General features: G+C 39.2%; 2 protein-coding genes across 3 annotated transcripts; one reads left to right on the top strand and one right to left on the bottom strand.

Moving 5' to 3' along the window:
- The first annotated feature begins 5,778 nt into the window (after nucleotides 1-5,778).
- LOC137583623 (protein spalt-accessory-like) lies at nucleotides 5,779-6,380 on the top strand. The gene is made up of 2 exons (XM_068298713.1): nucleotides 5,779-5,784; nucleotides 5,844-6,380. The coding sequence occupies exons 1-2, from the start codon at nucleotides 5,779-5,781 to the stop codon at nucleotides 6,378-6,380; spliced, it is 543 nt and encodes a 180-aa protein (XP_068154814.1).
- Nucleotides 6,381-17,637: 11,257 nt separating this feature from the next.
- Nucleotides 17,638-22,528, bottom strand: Naa15-16 (N-alpha-acetyltransferase 15/16). 2 transcript variants are annotated; one of them, XM_068298654.1, is made up of 7 exons: nucleotides 22,326-22,528; nucleotides 21,508-21,645; nucleotides 20,821-21,309; nucleotides 19,915-20,702; nucleotides 19,426-19,853; nucleotides 18,699-19,354; nucleotides 17,638-18,633 (listed from the first exon to the last, which is right to left on the bottom strand). In XM_068298654.1, the coding sequence occupies exons 2-7, from the start codon at nucleotides 21,562-21,564 to the stop codon at nucleotides 18,328-18,330; spliced, it is 2,724 nt and encodes a 907-aa protein (XP_068154755.1). In that variant the 5' UTR covers nucleotides 21,565-21,645; nucleotides 22,326-22,528; the 3' UTR covers nucleotides 17,638-18,327. The 2 variants fall into 2 exon arrangements, with proteins under 2 accessions (XP_068154755.1, XP_068154753.1); XM_068298652.1 differs by lacking the exon at nucleotides 22,326-22,528 and adding an exon at nucleotides 21,790-21,909.
- Nucleotides 22,529-22,547: the final 19 nt, after the last annotated feature.

Below are 22,547 nucleotides of genomic sequence, written 5' to 3'. Positions count from 1 at the left end.
ATATTTGCCTAGCTACAATCTGTAAAACAGAATATATTAATGACACTCTTCAATCAGCTTGCTTAGCTGCTGAAACAAGGGTCAGAAATAATCGTACATATATTTTGGTTTGAATTTGTTCCGTTTTAGTCACTTTTACTTCTTAGAGGCGAACGATGAGGCCCAGGATAGTGGTATCATCCCATGAACTGAACTGGCTATCCCTTCATCAGGAAGTCATAGGAACGTTCACCTGATGAGTGCAATTGCAATGGCTATAATAGCCAGGCTAAGTCCTTTGCTCAGCAAAGTTGTAAAGCATAGCACTTTGGGCTCATGGGAAGAGAGTTTAGATGGTTTGAATGGGTAAAGGGGCGATGAAGATTGCCATTCCATCAGTTGCAGATCTGCTAAGATCCAAGTGTCGGATGTCATTTCAAGAAAAGTAGATGAAACTTTGTGAATCTGTAATTCTGTTCATTTTCACCCGATTTTCAATATTCATAAATCAGATTTCTTTTAAGAAAGTCTTCTCAAAGTTTGCAACAAAAATATAATTAAAAACCATTAACTTTGCGAATTGATTGTGACCGATTTTCATTCATTTGCTTGATTTCACATTGGAAGAAGATTTGTATACCCTTGCAAAAAGGTTACATAATTTTGGTCAGAAGTGTGCAACGCATAGAAGGAAGAATTTCAGACCATATAAAGTATATATATTCTTGATCAACATGACGAGACGAGTCCATATAGCCATGTCCGTCCGTCCGTCCGTCTGGATCAGGTGTTGTATATTTCGGAATCAGCCGGATCGGACCACTATATCATATAGCTCCTATTCAAACGCCAAAGTCACAAGCAGTGACTGTTCTTAATAACTTTGTTATTTTCAGAGTTATTGTCGTGAAATTTAATATTAGTGAGTCTATTAAAGCTTTCAACGACTATTCCAAATTCGATCAAGATCGGAAGAGTATATCATATAGCTCCCATAGGAACGCCCATAGTGACTTTGATCAATAACTTAGTTATTTCCTATGCTAAGATTGTAGGCCGTTCTTTCTCAACCTTAAACCTTTTTAGTAAGGAAAAAGTTACCAAAGAAGTTGCAAGGGTATACAAACTTTGACGCGGTCGAAGTTAGCCCCGGCTCTCTGGTTTTTTGTTGTTGTTGGGTTGCAAGAAAGTCAATTACCACTAAATGGCTGGCTAACACTGCGTATGTGCAATTTATTTGACTGATCCTTTAGTAAATAGTCAATGGCTCCATCACTACATTAAATATCAACTAAATTTAAAATTTTCAGACACAGTGCGGTTATCCAAGTAGCCTATGGTATTTCATGGATTCGATCAGGGAGGCTTTGAGATTGGAATTTATGTCCATACCCCAAAGCTGTAGGCCACACAGGTCACTTACAACTCAGACACTCACCGATCCGGAACAATTTATTCAATTTTTCGACATTGTGATAAGATTTTTTCTAATAATTTCTGAAAAGTTTGTATCATTTGCAGAATGCTCTTTATTCGCTCTAGACAGGAGACTTGGGAGCTGAAGGCCGCAGTCTTTTTGGTTGTCGGGCTATTCATCATGAATGTCAACGTGTTGCGCATGAAATATCAAGCTGATGTTCCATCCATTTTGGTTACCCTCTCGATGGTGATGTTGATGCACCTGTTTCGTGTGGAGAAGATAGGACCAGTAATCAGGAGTCGGCAAGTTATTGTGGATATCGTCGTGTATTATATGGTCAATCAGATCAAATTTCGTTGGGCACTATTCCGTGAATAGCATCAAGTTAGTTGTGGCCCTGTTGCTTACATACAAATCTGTGAAATTGAGCAGAAGCTTGGACTACATCTTTCCCAGGCGAACGTATATCATAGATCCCTGCGAGATGCCATTAAGGTACAAAAGCAAGCACTACAACTACGACAACATCAACGACAACATCAACTACAACATCAACAACAATAGCGACATCGACGACCTCGACAACAAGAAGAAGAAGACCGGTGACCGTCGTGCTTCAAAGGCAAGATCCCGCCCCCACAAGCATGCTCGTGCACATTAAGAAGGTGTTCGTGTTAAAAGTTTGGTACGAGGGCATTTTCCAGAGTTTTGTAAAATTAGAAAGTTATACTATTGCTACATAAAGAAAATGTCTGAGTATTTATAGTTTTCATTGTCAACTTTTGAATGGAGTTGACTCAAATGAATCAAAACGAAATGTTTATTTGCAGAAATCACACTTTTTCTTACAATCTTGAGCGTGTTGGTGGTCGTGGCGGCGGAGTACTCATTGCAGTCAACTCCAATCTGTGTTCAGATGTTCCTACTTTAGCTTATACTTCTTGGCTGCTTGATGATAATCTCTCTTGCTCAATTCCTTCGTCTCAAAATGTTCTTCTTAATAGCCTAGTTGAATGTTCGCTATACCAGTTCTTCTAAAAGAATCCTTGATCTTGTATTTATCTTGGATCCCACTGTTATTTGGGTATCCAACACACAGGCCCTTGTGAAGCCTGAAGATCCTTATCACCCTACCATTGAAGTTATTATTTCTTACAAATCCGTTACTAATTCATTGAACAATATCTCAGTCTCTCTAATATTTCTATTTAAGTGCTGTGCCATAGATTGTGCAATGAATTTTTCCTCTTCTAGTCTAGTTCCTTATGTGAATGTCCCTTCGGTCTCCAGTACGCCGGTCTGGTTTACCCGTAGGCTGTCTAATCTCCGTAACAATAAATCGAGGTATTTTAAGATGTACATTACGATTATGGGAACAGAATACAAAAATTCTATTCTAAATAACATGTCCATACACTTTAAAAGAAGCCCAAATATTATCCAAAGGACATCATCATTAAAAAAATCACAGTTAAGATTGTTGAAATTTATTTTTTAAACACATCTGCAATTTGGATGACCCAATTGGCAATGTACTGGAATATATTTTGGATTCTAGACCATGTACTAGGAGACACTGCTCTTTTCAAAGAAATCATACTGTGATTGAACCAATCATGTTCATCCATCATAATCCATTCCACATCTTCCACAAGGGTGTTGGCGAAGTAAAATGAGCACTCCTCATAAATGGCACCAGATTGGGTGGAGGTATTCAAGACTTCCAGCACCTGCTCCTCCACTGCTTTGCGCTTGGTCGCATCCGTGATTTGATCACCAAAAAAAGCAAGGATTTCGTCCAAATGTTGCGGCTCGATCTTCTCGAGGAGAAACTCTACAATATTGGCTTCGTTCACTAAAATTTCCGCCATTGTAATAAAGGAGACAAGAAAACTAAAGTTATTAATACAGTTCCGTTTTGTTTGTTTTGTTGAATTGAAATGAGACTACAAATCCATCTAGCTTTAGTCGTTGACTTTCGAAAAGGCATAATAAGTGACGTCAAAAGCAAGGCCAACCTGATTCCCCCTTTCATCGTTTTTTGAATGATAATCCTAATAAAACAAAATACAAATTTCAAACACATTCAAAGTAGGAGAGTTGGATCTAGATTCTAGACGAAAAAGTGGATATCAGGTTGGCCTTGCTTCTTCCTTCACTCATCCTGCCTTCACTAAAGTCAATGTCAGGAGTAGGATAGATTTGTAGTCTCATTTAATTCCAAATACGCTTAGAATACGGATCTATTCGATATTTTTGAAATTTAATAGAAATTTTTGTTTTTTGTCACATTTATTATAATGGCAGAATGACTAAAATCAATGAAGCAAAAGTCCTCCGCGCTAGGTTGGCCCCGCAAACATTAGATCAACTAATGGCCGTTTTCCAAAGTCAGACGGATGCGATCAAGAGTAAAACGGTAGAGGAGCAGCTGCTCGATGTTTTGAAGACTTCCATCCAGTCTGGCGCCGTATATGAGAAGAATAAACATTATTTCGCCAGCACTCATGTGGAGGATGTGCTAAGGGTCCTGAAGGATGATGGATGGCTCATTCCCAGTGCTATCTCCAGTGAGATTTCTTTGGGCAACACATTGTCCAATCCCACCCAGATGCCTACAGTCACGGCAGAGAGTACGGATTCATCAACGAATTTAGAGTCCACTTCCACTACATTGTCCAACCGCAGTGGCATGTCTGCAGAAGCAGCAATGATGTCAATTACCTCAGATGATTAGAAACTTTTCTATCTAAATTGTATAGAATGTGTTTTAAATACAAATATTTCATCAATCATGAACTTTTAATCTTTTTTGAAGCATTTGAAATTCTTGTATTTTGTTTCCATGGTTGCAATGAACGTCTTGGAATCATTGCAATCATACTTCATACTTTTTTTCATGAGTAATGTTTTTCTTAGCGGTAGCAATGGATACTGATCTTAACATAGAGCTGACTGAATTACATTTACTTTAGAGAATAATGACAGCATGCGCTATTGATGCGGCGATCGGCATTAGTTGGACCGTTGCGTGGTCAGAGGTTAACCACTAATGTAATAGCTATGCCCTACACTCCTAGGCTCGTAAGGACAGGCCCGGCATTAGCCTTCGAGCGTTGCTTTATACCCTTTCATCGGCTAACGCATTTTTATCGACTTGAAAATATACCTGTTAGTGTATAGTTGACCTGATATGGTCAATAGAGACCTAGTTAATTACTCAATAAAGATGTATTTTGCTGGCCTAACACTGTGTCGAACTATGAACTGGTGAGCTCTCCTTTTTTACTCCAAAAGAAATGCATTATTCTTAGTAAGATCAGATACCAATTGTAGCTACATCGTGTGTGCATCGCTGTGCCTGTGGGCCCCATCTTTACCTTTGTATTCTCGCTCCGAAGTCCACCCAATTTAAGTTACTGGTTTATGTGCAAGTGGCTATTTACATATAAATAAATAAACAAGAATTATTACCGTCTTTCATTGAACAATACCCAGACGAGAAGCCAATGGATGGAGCGCACATTTGGCCTAATTGAATCGACTGATCTATTTGGCAGATGATCTATTACAGACACTGCTTGCTATCAAGATTGGCACACCATTAAAAATTGCAAAATTGGACAAAGTATAATATGTATATACACATCATGAGTAATATAATTTATTGTTGGATTAATTAAGCAGCGCAACGTTAGTTAATGTTAATTCGCTTTTATACCTTTCACTCTGACCCCTTGTAATACCCATTCGCTGAGCGGGGTCAATACATTTGAGCAAACTGTTTGTAAAGCATCAAAAAAAAAAAGGCAAGAGCTTAACCAAGCAAACCAAAATATGGCAAACAAGGCGGATTGTTTATTAATTTACTTGAGTGGACAATTTCGGAAGGTTGGTAAATAAAGTTCTTTGATTTGATTAACATGAATTTGTTTCAGCGAAATCGATAAGATTTAACTCTCTTTAATGTGTGTGTATTAGTTTATGGATGAAGAGTATCCATTTAATGGGCCATGAGAGTTTTGGTAGTAATTTTTTGCATATTTTTAAGCCATTTAAATTAGTTTGCCAATTCGGTGCAAATAATCTGCATTATATATACAGACATACATACATATATACATAGTCGATTGTGGTTGAAACCCAGAAACCGGTTTGGCGTTGGCTTTGTTTGTGAATTCGCTTGAATCAGCTGATCTACTAATCAGCTGTTCAACTAGCCATAACTATTCAGGTCAACACAATACCAAAAGACCCATCTTGAACACGATTTTCGGATGTCACTTTCAATATAAATAGCTGCCCTCTGGGCAGTTGTAACTAAGTTTGAACTTCATCCAACAAGCGCTTCAAATCAACCCAAACACAACCAAGAAAAAATGAAGGTAAATGGACCGAACCTTAACTGAGTTTAGTGTTAATTTTGTTTCATTGATTTCCATAGGTTTTCGTTTGCCTTATTGCCTGTGTGAGCTTGGTCCAAGCTGGATTTATTGGTGGTGCTGGAGGATCAGGTGGTTGGTCATCGGGCGGCGGTGGAGGAGCCATTTCGGTAGGAACACCCACCATTGTCAAGGTGATTAGTCAAGAGGATGCTGGTCACGGATATGGTGGCTACGAATATGGACACGGACATGCTGCTGCCGAAGATGTGAAAGTCATCAAAGTTATTAGCGAAGATGGAGGCCACTCTGGTGGATACTCTGGTGGCTATTCCAGTGGTTACTCTGGTGGCTATTCCGGCCACTCCGATGACCAGATCAACATTGTTAAGGTTATCCATGAGGAAAGCTCACCGATCGATCTGGGTCATCATCATCACGAGCATCATGAGCATCATGAACATCATGACCATCTTCACGAAGATGTCAAGATCATTAAAGTAATCAGCTCTGGTGATGATCATTCGCACTACAACGGCGGAGGTTGGTCTTCAGGCGGTGGTTGGTCTTCCGGCGGTGGCAGCGCTGGCTGGGATTAGGTTCCATGCGGGCTTCTTGTTCAACTCATTCATCGCATGTTATCGGGTTGCTAAAACGTTGTTAGTCATAGTCTATGAAATATCCAAATATATGTACTTAAGAAAAGAAAACTATTTCAATTGCTTTTCGGACTTTATTTGACAGCCGAAGGAACAAATTGTTCCCTAAAATGTCTGTCAAGTTGTGCACCTAGCTTTGGCAATCAAGAAAGTTCAAAATCTACGGAAGACTCAGTGCATGTTCCCTATCAAAAGTGTCAAGGCCAAGAGCAAGATCCTGATAGTTCATTTCGTTAACCAATAAACAGATCTCTATCAATCTTCTGTTAATTTTATAATATAATGGTCTAAACTTTTTAAAAGATAAAAATTAAATAACTATCAAGAATGATCTAAAACTTTTCTTGAGTTTTAAGGAAGGAGATAAAAAAAGTGGAATGTATTTTCACATTTTAGTTTAAACATTGCAGTTACTGCCTCCATAAAACCTACTGAAAGGCTAATGGATATTGTAAGATCTACTACAACATTTCTGTATTCCATCTGAGACTAAGCACACATGTAGACTAGCAAAAGCTAAAACTAAATTCATTCATATACTGATTGTAGATCAAGACAAAAGATGTATATTTAATTAAGGATTGATAATTTAAATGTGATTATGTAATATGTAATACTCTTCACAAGTGGAGGGTACAACAATGTCGTTTTTCGCCCAACAAGCCAATAAGATGTTTTCCTTTTTTGGGTGTCAAAACTTCAAAGTATTCTGTGTGGCCCGCAAAAGTAGGCAACAAAACCAAAATATCTACACACACACAGACACACAGTTAGAGATAGGAAGAAGAAGAAGCGGACCAGAGCCAGACCGAGTGGATGAAGCAAGTAAGAGAGAACTTTGCATATTTTGTTGCTGTGGCTGCTGCTGCCGCTTAACTTTTCCAAAAACACTTTGGCCAAGTAATAATTACCGTTTTGTGTATATGAGGCCCACACAGACACACACACACACACACAAAGGGGCAAAGAGGTGGAGCGAGAGAGGGACAACTCGAACTAAATCTTTTGCACTCGTTAGCCTGCGGCCTTTTTTGGTGGTGTTGGTTGTACATCAACAAATTAAAGGCACTAAACTTTGATTATCAGGCTCCCTACGCACACACATACGCACAGTAACACACACGCATACATCTGCATAGATGGGCACCTACATGCATATTTATATATATATATAAATGTCTGTGTGTGTGTGTAACAACAGTTCTGTTGTTGTCTGAGAGGCTATTTAGGGCGTGGCAGTCATAAAATTTGTGTCATGTAAAATATGGAATCCGAAAATGAATTTATGAGAGTTTGTTGCGGTTGATAAACCCCGCCGCCCCCTTTTCCCCTCATCCCACTGCATGTTTGCAAGTGTTGAGGAGTGGAGGGAGCGAAGCAGGTTCCGCATTTTGTAAAATTTTCATAACCAATTCGCCTACATTGACTGGAAGCCCAAACCCCACAAATAGATTTACATATTTATCAAAATTTTCATGGGTTATTAGCGGAAACAAAAGAGTAAAAATTAGCACAAATTGTGTATACGATGTGAATAAACAGGATATGCATACGGGATAGCACCTCACCCGATATGGTCTAACCAATTTGAGCGGAAGTTCATCAAGAACTGCCAACTGAAAGAGACACCCAAAGAGTAAGATCCAAGAGACAGAGTAGCACAAAGGCTGTAAAAAAGAATAGATGGGCATAATGAAAACGTTTTGGCCTAATTGATATTGATATTACTGCCTTTTCTTTCCCTTCAATCCGTCTGTCTCTGTCTTTTTATACGGGATAAGTACTACTCCAGCTGTTTTCGGTTTTCCTTTTTTTTAATATACCAAAAGTTATAAATCTATAAAATTTGCTCTTTCGCCTTTTGCTTGCTTGTTGCATCCCTACAAAAAAAGGGTACAATCAATTTTTATGGCAAGTATGCAACACACACAGACTTAAAGGAATCAGATTTGTCTTAAGGACCCTCCGGACCTTTGTGTATTCTAGATCGGTGTGAAAAAACCGTTGGCGTTTGATCCCAGGTCAACAAACATGGACAACTCTCTTCGATGAGTTACTGAACATGCTTATATTCACTGACTCACTGCCATTTTCCAATTGCATAGAAAATTCTAAAGCAAATTGTCACACTTTTCACTTTTCATTTTATGTTGAAGATGCTCTAAGGAAAAAATTGTATCCTAGAACTTGCAAAACATCCTCAAATAGTAACATGAAGCAGTTTATGCAAATTAGGATATATATCAACCCATTAAACAATGTTTTCAAATATGTTCCAATACCTACTTAACTGTTGTTTAATGAACAAATACAAGCCAGTGAAAGTTGTGCCTTTAAATTCAATTTAATTGGGCAAACTGCAATTATTGTTGGCTAAGGTTTTGTAGTAAACAATCGTTTGCAAAAGGTTGGTTAAAGTTGGAAGAACTTGTTTGGTTCTCTGCTATTTTGGGGCAATATATTTGCTTGGACCTTAAAGGGTCTTTTTCACTCTGCTGCTTGTAGTTGGAGAGCAGTTTAAACAAAAACTTGCAAGAGTATAGAAAGTTCGCTGCGGCAAAAGTTGGCTGGACCCTTTGATTTTGATTTTTATTTTGTTGTTGCCTGTGTGTGTGTGTGGGGTGTATTTTTCATTTTGAAGAGCAAAAAAGTTGGTCGGTAGTTTATGAAAAAGTCTTTGGGGCTGTCAAACTGTCCAATTTGTAGATAAAGTTACCAGAAGTCTTCTTCGTCTTTGGACATTTACAGCTTTAAACGAGACGAAAAAATATAATGAATGAAACTTTTGTGAGTCAAACCCCGAAAGTTTGATGTAGTCCAGCTTGATATACATACATACATATGCATGTACATACATATACATATATATGTATTGTATATTGTTTGTATAGTCAACTAATTAACTTTGTCCGAGTCAATTAATTGGCAATCTGTAATCAATATTTTAACAGACTTACTGCAAATCAAGGCATCTCTTTTTTACTGGGCGGTTTCGTTTCCCGATTGTCCACTCCTTGAGGCTTTCAGTTAGTGTTCAGTATCTTCTTGTGTTTTAGTTAATAATTTTGGATGTTGGTTCCTGATTCTGGCTATCAGCATATCAGTTAATTCAATCTTTAAATTTCTATACCTTTTCTTGCATGGCTACTCTTATCCAATCTAAAAGTATTTCCCCTCTGCGAATCTATCAGCAAACTTGCCTTTGTATAATTTTAGACATTTTGACAATTTTCGAAACATTCTTTTGACAACCTGACGACGACAATGATGGCGGCTGCCAATTATGTTTTAAATTTCCAAGTGGCGTTTGCTATTTTGTTCGGAATCTTGTTATTCTTTCTACTTTTCCTGTCTTGCCTGTCATCTGTTTATCTGTTTGGCTATGCCATTGTCATCTTCCAACGTTATGTACCTTCACTGTCACTCTTTCGCCCTCTCTCTTTCTCGCGCTCCCGCATACCGGCGGCAACAATTAAAGCACATTATAAAAATTGCCATGCCAAAAGCGGCAAGTCTCAGTCTGTGTCTCCTCACATTTGCCCACATTTCCGGACTTTTGCAGGCGCAAAAATTAAGTGCCACAGTCGACACACGGAAGTGTGTGTTCGGTTCAACACAGAAGGAAAGAGACAGATGAGGCGGACAGGAACTGGGAGGGACCGAGAATATGCACTGAGAGAAATTTTCGTCATGAATAATTACCAATATTGCATCTTGCAACTGCTCGTCTCTCTCGCCATCTCCTTTTGGTGCTCGTTCTAGACATTCAAGTTAAACATGGCGAAATGGAAGACTCCCTTACCTTATATGTATAAGAATTATATGTCCGTTACTCTTTGACTGATTCTGCTAAATGAGTCACTTGATTGTGGCATAGTTCGTTCATTATATAAGCCATTTCCATTTGAAAGCGTTTTTGCCTAAAACAACTTGTGTTGCTTTCCTACAGAGTTCATCACATTGATGATCCTTGAATTACTTCCCATCTCCTTAAAGGCTGCATAGCGTTTTGCCAAGTTCACAGATCCGAATGTTGCTGAAATGTATCTAAACTCTGAGTATCTAGAATACTTAACTCTAGCTGGTATTCGTTTTGAAACATAACTAAATATTGGAATACGGAAGTAATCAAAAGATTGAAACTTCTTTATTTCTCAGTTCTGATATTAATGACATTATTTTGATGTTTAAATTTCAGAAGTTCAAGGGTTTTCGTGATTCTTTTCAACTTGCAGGAGAGTTCTGATTATATTGATCATTACCACTTCCGAATAACCATTGAACGACATTATTAAAACAGGGTATACGAATTTTCAAGTGCTTTTGTTGCGGCGGCTGGCTAGCCCCTTTGGGTAGGCAACAAAAAGAATATTTTTTTTTCGTGTGTTACCGTTGAGTGGCACTTGCATTATGCACACATACACGCACCGATAAATACGTGTGTGTGTGTGTGTGTGTGTGTGTGTGTATACGTGCATGGCGCGTGGCTTTTGACACAAACACACACACACACATACACAGATGGCACTTGAGTTGTTGTTTAAAAATGATTAAAAGCTCAAAAGCCCGCAAGCAGCAACAAACAGCGAAAAAAATAACACACACACACACACACACGCACGCTCAGAAAACGCAGAACACAAATTATACACTCAAAGTGTATGAGACGGCCAGGGCAGACCAGACTCGGGGGTGTGAGCAGGGAGTATGTAGTGGTAGGTGGGAATGAGTGTGGATGCCGGACTCCAAACCGCTGCTGAAGCAAAATGAGTGGCACTTGCAATGCCAAGCGACTGTATAATTTAGAAGGCCCAAAATATGTATGTACACACACACACACACACACACACACTTTGATACTTTCATAAGGGCAAACGCACAGCTGATCACGCACAATGGGCAAAAAAGTGAAATGGCAAAAACCGTAATGCACAACGGTTAACCCAAGGACTTGCAATTTTAGGGTAACCCCAAGTATCAGGATAACATAAGGAGGATTTTCCTTAAATGCATAATTTGTTAAAATAGCCAAACTTCTACTCATCGTCTGGGGAAGTCGACAGCATTGTTCCAATAGATGTATATAATAGCTGGTGGAGAAGTCGATAAAAACAAATGAACTATGAAATTAATATAGTAACTCGATAAGCAGCAAAACTTAAAGCTATATACGACTAAAATGGTGAAAAAGAAACTTTTTGGACACCTCATTATGTCCTTTTGGAAGCAGAACATAATTTTGTTCCAATCTTCGTAACAAACCAACAGCTGAAAGATGTTGCTGTTCCATGCTTCTCCCTTCAATACGATTTGCGTACACCTGGAAAGCCTAAAAGTATGCACCTAAATTGTACGCTTATCGCTCTCTAATTTCTGTTATACCGGGACAAAACGTTTCATTCTTCTTCAATAAGTTCACCGAACTGTGGATCTAAGCCATTCTCTGATCCCCTTGAACACACAAATAAGAATGCAGTAATGTTTTCTCAATCCTTTCGGAGGGGTACATCAGTATATCACCAATATAGGTACATCGATGGGAGTCCGAAAAGCTTGGACCGATATTGGCGAGTTTGGCAAGGCTATACCTTGACAACATCCGACCGACCACGATGAACAAAGAAACAATCGCTTGGACTTTTACGATTTGCCATTCTAGTTGAAAACTTCGCAAAGTCTGTAAAGCATTTTGTTGCTTATGCGTTCAAAATGTCAGATAAATTCTTCGATGTTCTTGAAAAATTCACTGTAAGAAATTAATATAATCAGCTCACCGTAATTACATATATTTTATCTGAATGAAGTAACTATTATTTTACTCCTCTCCCTAAGACAGGAAGAAGAAAGGAGCCTACCCCAATCTCGGTTTCAAATACACCCCAATGAAGACGTTCATTAAGAACGGACATCGTCAAAGCGTTGAAACAATAGAAAGAAATCATAGTTAACGATTGTTAAAATATATATTTTTGAAACAACGTAATTTTTCACAATTTGGCTAGTCAAGCTTCTTATCGTCGTCTGGGGTAGTTGACAGCATGGTTCCCTCCTCCGACAGCATGGTTCGCTCTTCCGAAATCATGGTTCCTTCTTCCGACAGCATGGTTCCGTCTTCCGACAGCGTGGTTCCTTCTTCCGAAAGCATGGTTCCTTCTTCCGAAAGCATGGTTCCTTCTTCCGACAGCATGGTTCCTTCTTCCGACAGCATGATTCCTTCTTCCGACAGCATGGTTCCCTCCTCCGACAGCATGGTTCCCTCTTCCGACATCGTGGTTCCTTCTTCCGACAGCATGGTTCCTTCTTCCGACAGCATGGTTCCTTCTTCCGAAAGCATGGTTCCTTCTTCCGACAGCATGATTCCTTCTTCCGACAGCATGGTTCCTTTTTCCGACAGCATGGTTCCTTCTGCCGACATGCCCTCGGGGTCGGACAATGTACTGGATTCTTCCAAAGAAACCATACTGGGGTTAGCACTGGGAATGAACCAATCATCATATTCCATCATAATCTTTTGCACATCGTCCACATGAGTGTTGGCGAAGTAAAATTTATTCTCCTCGTATATGGCACCAGACTGGGTGGAGGTTTTTAAGACTTCCAGCAGCTGCTCCATCACTTCTTGACGCTTCATCGCATCCGTGGTGTGATTATCAAAATGCTCCACGATTTGTTGCAATTGTTGCGGCTCAACCTTCTCGCGGAGAAACTCTATAATATTGGCTTCGTTCACTAAAATTTCCGCCATTGTAATAAAAGAGACAAGAAAACTAAAATTATTTTAAATTATTTTATATACTTCCGTTTTGTATTAGATCTTTAAACGAAATGAGACTACAAATCATTCCTGTTCCTGACGTTGACTTCAGCGAAGGCACGATAAGTGACGGCAGAAGCAAGGCCAACCTGACATCTCGTTCTCGTCTAGATTCCACTGTGCTACTCTGATTGTTTTCTTTTTTTGGGTTGGGAATTTTATTCTGCAGAATTTACATTTAAAATTCATGGTTTTATTCCTCTTCTAGTCCTGCTCCTACTCCTATTTTAAATGATGTGTTTTCATGCCTCAAACACTTGGCACTTGTCTCAAGTAAGCACAGCTGCCGTGTGGGTTCTCTCCTCTCTCTCTCTCTCTCTCTCTCTCTCTCTTTCTCTCTCATCCTTTCTTATCCCTTTTATCAATCACAATTTAAGACGCATACATAAGTACATCCCGATCTAGCAGATAGACATTCATGACTTTCACGTTAATTTTAGCTTATTCAAACTGCTCCGATATCCCAATAAACAAGTGTAATGATTAAGAATAAATGGAATCGATTATGGAACTGAAGTCATCTTTCGTTTATTGTCCTATTCATTTGGTTTTAGGTTGGCTTAATAGTGTTAAGATAATCATATCTTGATGATATTTAAATTTATTGAAATATAATAGGAAAACCTCTTGCAGCATTTAATAATAGAGGCTGATATCAATTGAATCACTGGATTAACCTTTCCTCCTTAACTAGTATTTTTTAACTAGTATTTGTACTAGAAATATAAATACTGATAAATATCTAGCTCCAAGTATACTTTGAAAATTAGTTTAGAATTAGTCCCAAATCCTTTGTGAGAATATCAACGAATATGGCAACAAATCAAATAAATCAGACTGCCAGGGCTAACCCTGATACGATCGTGCTGATCTAGAAGCTGGCATAAGCTGGAATCACAATGTCAATTTGCCCTCGTATTCTAGTAGACTTCTTTTGATTAACCTTTCCTCCTTAATTGACCGTAGAATTAAGCTTGGTGTTATTTTAATGCATAATTGGCTAAGGTTAATCTGTCGGTACCATGTGGACGGAGTAGACATTCTATTCCGACATCCTTTAACCCTTAGTCGTTGCTAACACCCCTCTGTCGATCGGGTGCGAGGTGAGCAACTCTTACTTTATATGGTCGGAGATGCTTCTAGGCTTTCTGAATGAACACTGAAACCTACTTCAGGGTAAACACTAGAACAAGTTTAACTGATTAATTCACATGAAATTGATCCTGACCTATGACATTTAACTATTCCAATTATAACTTTATTAAGACGTAGTTCGCCCAGTCCATTCACACACTTCACTGGTGACATGCCAACTCCTACAGAGACCCCAGCCAACCGCATGATGATTGTAATATATGCATATATCCTCTCTCAAACCAAATTTGCTTTAGAAGGGCAACTTGCCACGTACTGACATTCAATTCTGACACTTTTCCCATTACCCACTTCCATTGCCACATATGTATATGTACATATATACAGAAGGACCCTAAAGATATTAAACTAGAAGAAGCACTTATCAATATGTTCCAGAAAGCGCCAAACGGTAGACTGGATGCTTAGAGGGTCCTTTCCTCTTTGAGCTATAAAAAAGAGTCCAAACCATGCAGAACAAGGCGCTTTGTCACATCACAGGATCAAAATGCCACGTCCCTGATTTAGTTCTAGCCTAATTCAGTTCCAGCCGAAATAATCTGACCAGCCAAATCTCTTATCCAACGAGTTGATTCAAAAAATTATAAACACCAAATAAGATACAAAACATTATTTAAATTAAAGTTTATAAAAAACACCTCAATGAGTACATAATCCTTCCAATGTTACCATAGAGTATGTCTGTCACTAACAGGATTTGCCCAGGGCAAACTCTTGGAAAAAACTTCTCTTCAATTAATGTAAGAATCAAGTCTTTAAAGGCTTGAAAAAGAATTTGATTTGATTTCAATAAAATTTTCTGAAAAATGTAGACACTCAAATATTAAGGAATGGAATGTCAATTATATCTAATTAATTCAAATTATGCAAGAATGATAATTTCATATCATTAAGATTCCACAGTTAGAGAGTATCCTGTCGGCCAGCCTGAACCAGCTATATACTCATATATTAGCTCTATTACAAACGCTACTCAAGCCGGTGACCCTCAAAAGAAATGGAAAACAAAAAGAAACTTTGGATTTTGCCTATCTAGCCAAAACAAAGAGGCACACGACTTGTCATGACAAAGAGTACGAAGTCATAAGTGACAGAAGCGTTTCACAGTGAAATTAGACCCAATTGGTCCATTACCTCGACCAGTTTGAAGTCCTTCCAAGACGTTCATCAAGATTTCTATTCTAAATGACACGTGCAAGTACATCAAAGACGTCCACTGGACATTGTCAAAGCGTTAAAACAATAGAAAGAAATCATAGCTAACGATTGTTAAAGTTTATTTTTGAAACACTTCATTCTTTACTTTTTGGATAGCCAAGCTTCTACTTATCGTCTGGGGAAGTCGACAGCATGGTTCCCTCTTCCGACATGCCCTCGGGGTCGGACAATGTACTGGATTCTTCCAAAGAAACCATACTGGGGTTAGCACTGGGAATGAACCAATCATCATATTCCATCATAATCTTTTGCACATCCTCCACATGAGTGTTGGAGTAGTAAAATTTATTATGCTTCTGAATGGCATCAGACTGGGTGGAGGTTTTCAAGACTTCCAGCACCTGCTCCACCACTGCTTTACGCTTGATCGCATCCGTGGTCTTATTATCAAAGTGTGCCACGATCTGACCCAACGATTGCGGCTCGATCTTCTCGCGTAGGAACTCTATAATATTGGCTTTGTTCACTAAAATTTCCGCCATTATAATAAAAGAGACAAGAAAACTAAAATTATTTTAAATTATTTTATATACTTCCGTTTTGTATCAGATCTTTAAACGAAATGAGACTACAAATCATTCCTGTTCCTGACGTTGACTTCAGCGAAGGCACGATAAGTGACGGCAAAAGCAAGGCCAACCTGACATCTCGTTCTCGTCTAGATTCCACTGATAAGATAATTAGATAAGTAAACAAAATAAATCCTGGCCAGAAGATCAATTTGGACAAGCTTTAAAGAATGACAAAGTCCCTTCCACAAAAGTGTATACGTAAATAGGATTCTGAATGTTGAATTGTGCATGATAATAATATCGAACAGCAGTTTTTGCAAGCCCTATTTTAAGAAATCAATAGTCGATACTGTTGATTCTTGAACATGGACACCAGTGACAACATCAAGCTAGGGCTCGATGACCAGCACCAACCCCACCCAAAGCGCCAATTTAAAGCTAGATGAAGAAGGAGATACTTCAATTCTGTCTGCTGTTCCCACTACACAAACGGACGCACCCAATATTGTGATAACCAACAAAAGCCCCACAAAGAGAAGGGGATGCGCAGGAAGGGCCATACAAAGCGGAAACGGAAAGGGCTGGCTTCAACAATTAAAATAAATCAAATTACATTTGACATATCAAATCATCCGCAATACTTAATTTTTCAATATAATACCCAAAATGCAAGACTTCTTAGTCAGGTACCCATTTAGGAATATAAACTACAGTTTACTGTCTACAGAGTATACATAGAATTCGGTATTTAAAAAAGACCCTGGGACAATTTACGCAAGGTTTCTTTTTCAATTATATTAGAGTGGACTGCACTCTATTGGAAAAATTATGCTGGCTGGTTTAATAGATACTTCAATGATGTGAATTTGATGATGACGTATGACCGAGGTTGACCTCCATCCGAGGTTCACAGATTTTTCTTAATCCTGTTCTCTATGGGACCATCAATTTACGATGAGAAAAAGATGAGCAGTCGATTTGAATGCCAAACCTAAGTCTGTCCGTGCTGGTTCTTAAGCACAGACTTGGAATAATCTTAAGACCCTATAGTTCTGTATAATAATACAAACTGTATTATTGTTAGTAGAGGAACTTCCTGGTACACACACTAATGAAACACAACGAATTTTGTCAAGTCAACAGTTCTGGCAGCAATGTGGACTGTCTTTGTGTCCGTTCCGCCCATGTTTATGCCATGGGCTGATTTCGTGGACCACTCATCGTAAACAAATTTGATGCTCACTGCGATCGCAGCATCCACAAAAGAGCAAACAGTGCACTCTGTAGATCCCAATAAGCATTAAAGACGAAAAAACAAAGAATTTCTGCCTGCAAAGAATTCATGACAATGTGAAACTCCTTTGGATACATTTGGACTAATGTGGAAGTCTATTAAAGATGATCAAAGATTTAGACAGATTTGCATGTACCCAACTGACTTAATTGGCATTACTAGTAAGCCACCATGCCAAAATCCCGCACAAAAGTGTACTACAGATGCATATCATTAGTCTTGTATTAGGTATTTTTCTTATAGTTTTTCAAAGAAAAGAACAACAACAAAAAGTTATAATTAATATATACGTATTTGCAAGTACACATACATACATATATGGGCAGATGATTTGGACACGTTTTTGGTGGATAATATATGTAGTCAGTGTGGGTGGTGGATTGTGTTTACAGCATGTAACATAATAATTATTATAATTAAGGTTTTATTTCTCTTTCAATTGGCGTAGAATTATTTACGACATTATATGTACATACAATAAAACAAAAAAAAAAAAAAAGAAATAAAAAGACGGCATTCAAAACAAGGGAAATGCTTACAAAATGGCCTAGAAAAATTACCAAAATGAACAACTTAAGAACAAAAATAGGGAGAAAAAGGATATCCCAGACGACGACGAGGACCACAATGAATGTGATGAATTGGTAGGAGTCTATGGTTTGTGCTTTATGAGTGTTAGTAGTATCTTCATTTAGTTTGATTTCGTTTTCTTTTTTTTTTGGGCTTTTCTTATTTTTTGTTTTTTTTTTTTTTTTATTGAATTGAAGCTTTTTGCTGTTCATATTGATTGAATGATTGATTGATGTTTCATTTTTGTTAAGTTGGTTGATTTGTTGTTGTAATTATTGTTGGTTGTTGGTATTAGTGCTGGTAACCAGTCTCTCACATTCCATTTTAGGATGCCCCAGCCGCCACTGAAGGGGGTTTACTCGAGTCCAAATGATTCAACTGCTGTTGCTGGTGGTTATGTTGTTGCTGCTGCTGCTGCTCATCCTCCGTTTCGGCATGCAATTTGGCAGCAGCAGCAGCAGCTGCCGCCTTCTCCTTTTCCTGCAACTGAGCCTCGAGCTCCTCAATGTTGCGGAATATGCGAGCGTATTGAAAACGCTGATGACAAGCCTGTTGATAGTCATTAGCCTCTGTCTCGCAATCGCCAAACACATCGCCGTCCCGCAACGCTGTGTAGATTTGAATGGCCTCCTGCGAACAGTACAGAAAAATCATTCAACAAGGATTCAGAAAGTCAATCCTGCCAGTAAACCTACCTCTAGTCTTAGCTTGCTCAAATCGTAGCTGGTTATTAATTTGACAGCCTGATCCTTTTTACTGGGATCCAATTCGTATAATCCTCGAGCTCCCTCGTATAAATGCAGAATGGAAGCGTTATGCTTTGCTATAAACTCATCATTCAATTGCTGTGGCGTCTTTTGGCCTATCAGTTCTTTGGTGGCCTTATCCAGCACCTGCTGGACATGCCCGTTGAATGGAGGGCCCTGCTTGGTGGCCTGTTGCAGGGCCTTCATAAAACGTATTATGCAACTATGGAGCACCGGATGAGTTGGGTCGACCGAACGGGCACGTCGGATCGATTGCAGCATTAAGAGCAATTTATTTTTGCGATAATAAACTTCAAAGGCCAGTAAATGCGTCTCGATGCGCTCTTTGGCTAACTGCTGCAGCGGTTTAAGGAATTCGGTGGCCTTATCCAGCGGATCATCAGGGCGTTCCAGTTTCTCGGCGATAAGTTCGTCTAGTTGTGGGGCATCTGGATCGGTTTCCTGATTCGCCTGCTGTTTGGATTTTTGATGCTGCTCTCGCTTTACTTGGGCCTGGGCTGCTTGGGCACTTTCCAATTCGGCTTTCTTTTTGGCCTTGCGCTGTTTGCTGCGCAGTTTCTTCAGCTCGGAAGGTGGCAGATTTTCTGCAGGAATAATTTAGATACTCAATTTAGTGCTTCTGCTTATATCTAAATCTGTGAGTCTCTAGACATACCTATATCGATTTCCTCAATGGTTGTCTCCGCTTTAAGTGGCTTGTCGTATAACCGAATGTAAACCTCAATGGCACATTTGGCTGCTTTAAAGTAGAAAGGATGTCGCCTGAGAACATCCTCGAGACGCAACAGACCAACATAGGCGCGCAGAGTCATTTTACGCATGCAATACGTATGGAAATCGAATTGATCCTCAATGATTTCAGCAAAATGACGCTCCACTTCAAAGCATTTCTTTAGGGCATCGCCCCAACGACCCATGCGCTGGTAGGCTCGGGCACATTCGGTTTGAAACCACATACATTGCATCTCATTCAGATTATCCATGGCGGAGACACCTTCGCGAGTGAACTTCGAGCATATCTCCTCGGCCTCTTGGACCATATTGGCTCGCAGCATATACTTGGCGCATTTGGAGTTAATGTACCTGGCAAATTGAAAGCAAAGATAATAAAGGTCCAGAAATACGGAAACACTCTTTCACATACCGATCTGCTGTATCCATGCTTTGGGCCTCCTCTAACCAGACATAAGCCTCAACAGGATCACCAGCATGCTTAAATATTCTTCCCTTCGTTATGAGCAGCTCGATTAGGGTAGGCGTATGGTCTATGGCAGCATTAATATACTCCAAGGCTCGATCCGTATCCCGCATATAATCATAATGTTGGGCCAGGAACAAAGCAGTCCAAACCAAAGCCGAAGCCGGCTCCACGGGAACACCGTTGTCGGCATCTTCTCGCGAAAAATGACCTGAGCGAGTCAAATTCTCAAAGTACTGAAGCGTCAATTTCTCTATAATCGAAGCCTTCTCCGGGTTCTGATGTAAACTGCGCACATTCACAAACAACGGGGGTATGCCCTTTCTTAAACCACGACGAAGATATTCATCGGCCACCTGACGGAATTCATCACCTTCAGCTATATTCAATGGCAACCGCCGTGGACACAGGGCGTAAGGGTATTGAGCTTGATATTCACGATATGCAGCCACTATGGAACTGGATTCGGTCAGCTTTCTTGCCTTCAAAAGCTGCTCATAGTACAAGACATTTTCGGGATTGCGTTTAATCAAAGCCTCGAAAATAGGCACTGCCTTCTCCTCTTGACTCAATTTAATATACAAATCACCCATATTTTCGCGAACAGCCAATTTATCCACAATCTGTGACTCATATTTAATAAGATGATCCAGTGCCTTCTGCAGATCCGATGATTCAATGAGTATCTGATTTTGATAGAGCAACAACTCGGAGTGGCGATAATCATGGGCCTCCTAAAACAAAAACAAATCAAAACAGAAGATATACAGAAGGGCAATCACAAATATGTAGGTTCATCAGGCCACCCGATCGCCTTTTCTAGCCCATTCTTCTTCCCATTGGGTTACTTACGATCGATGTCTGAGATTGACTGAAAGTCTCCAGAATATTATTGGCCATCTCATAGTCGCCAAGTAGATGATAGCTCATTGAGAAGCCAATCCATGAGGCGTGCTGCGATGGTCGCAGGGTGAACAAATGATGACGGGTCTCCTTGTAGCCCTCCAGATCACGCATTTGAATCTGCAGCAGTGACAAGTCCTTCAGGATTTGCAAATTGTCCTTTTCCCATTTGAGGGCATTGCGATAGCATTTGATTGCCTCGTCGTATTTCTTATCGCTGCGTTGCAGCAAACCGTAGACATGCCAACAGACATGGGAACGCAAATCGTTGCGCAGACCCAAACGGACATATTTATAGGCCTCGTCACGACGGCCCAAACCATTGAGGGTTAGACCCTTCATGGCCAGGGTTTCGCCATGCTCCGTGTATCTGGGATTTGATAGGATTTGCTTGGCCAACTTCAGGCCATTTTTGTATTGCTTCAGTTCGTAGCATTTCTGCAGAAGATTTACACAATATTACAATTCAAAACAACACAACTTCCCATCTCTTTTTTTGCCGCAAAAAAAGAACAAAAACTATTTGAGGTTAGGTTCACATGCTCACACACACTCACTCACACACAGGCGCACACTCACGCACTCCATTTGTTACTGCCCAATTGTTCGGTTCTGTTTTGAAGCCCGGCCACTTACCAGTAGCTTACGGAACAGGGCCCCCTCCTTGGGCGGCAATGGATCACTGGAAGGCATCTTCTCTCACGATTTTCGACTTCTGCTGTTTCCTGTCTGCTTCTTCCACTTCGGCTCGAATTTGTGATTTGCAGGCGGCAACTGGCGGGCAAATGAAGAAGGACAAGATGGAAAAGTTAAATTAGTCTCTATTGTTCAGTTTGTATCGTTCTCTTATATGTAATTTCTTCTATTTTTTCTTAATTTTAGCTTTTTTCCTTATTCTAAATAAAATATTTGTATTACATTTGCTTTCTAATCGGTTCGCTACTGGGGTGAAAAAAGTCGTCAGTGAGGAGAAGAGAAGGGTTCGGGTTCCCACTAGAGCCGATACACACATTCAAGCACGCGACTTGTCAACGTGCTTCGGTGAGTGGCAAATAACTCGTTACTTTTTCATGAATTAGCATCAGTGATGGCAAGCAAAATTTTGTAGCCAACTGTATATTTAGAGTGTTTTTTTTTAATTATTTGAAAAATTTTGAGGTTTATATATAATTTTACAGTAGTTGTTTGCATAATAGATGTGTTAATTCCAAATTTAAATCGACTAAAATGAATTTGGTAACTGCAGAAGTGATCACATGGTAGTAAAATATACATATATTTGTGTATGTAGAAGTATTTATGAATAAAAGCTAATCCAGCAGCACTGAATTTAATGCAGACACGTTCAACTATCGATATGTCCATGTATAAGCAAGTTTTTTTTTTATATTTTTATACATATGTTATTTATGAATATGTATGCTAATGAACATTGCCTATGAATATCGTCTTACCTATAGATTGTTTTAAGTATATTTTAGCAATTGTCAATTAAACTAGTGAGAGTCCAACAACTCACACACACAAACAAACAATGTGAACACTTATTATGTAAAACGTATTGTTATTAATGAAAACTCCAATAATTCAGTCATTTATGGCAGAGAAAACATCGCATTCAATAATAGAGGCAAGCCGATAAGCTTATTTTTATCACATTTAATTGGAACTAGCTT

The sequence above is a fragment of the Drosophila tropicalis genome, unplaced genomic scaffold (genome assembly GCF_018151085.1).
Source record: "Drosophila tropicalis isolate 14030-0801.00 unplaced genomic scaffold, ASM1815108v1 contig_867, whole genome shotgun sequence".
In the NCBI taxonomy this organism is placed as follows: domain Eukaryota; kingdom Metazoa; phylum Arthropoda; class Insecta; order Diptera; family Drosophilidae; genus Drosophila; species Drosophila tropicalis.
The sequence above is the reverse complement of the archived record's forward strand: the minus strand, read 5'-3'. Positions and strand labels throughout refer to the sequence as shown.

Excerpts from the sequence above, each read along its gene's own strand:
- Naa15-16 (XM_068298654.1), bottom strand. The coding sequence starts at position 21,564 with ATGCCTTCCAGTGATCCATTGCCGCCCAAGGAGGGGGCCCTGTTCCGT. Across the intron at positions 20,703-20,820 it reads GTCAATCTCAGACATCGATC|GAGGCCCATGATTATCGCCA; the intron begins GTAAGTAACCCA and ends TTTTTGTTTTAG. Across the intron at positions 19,355-19,425 it reads CATTGAGGAAATCGATATAG|AAAATCTGCCACCTTCCGAG; the intron begins GTATGTCTAGAG and ends TTATTCCTGCAG.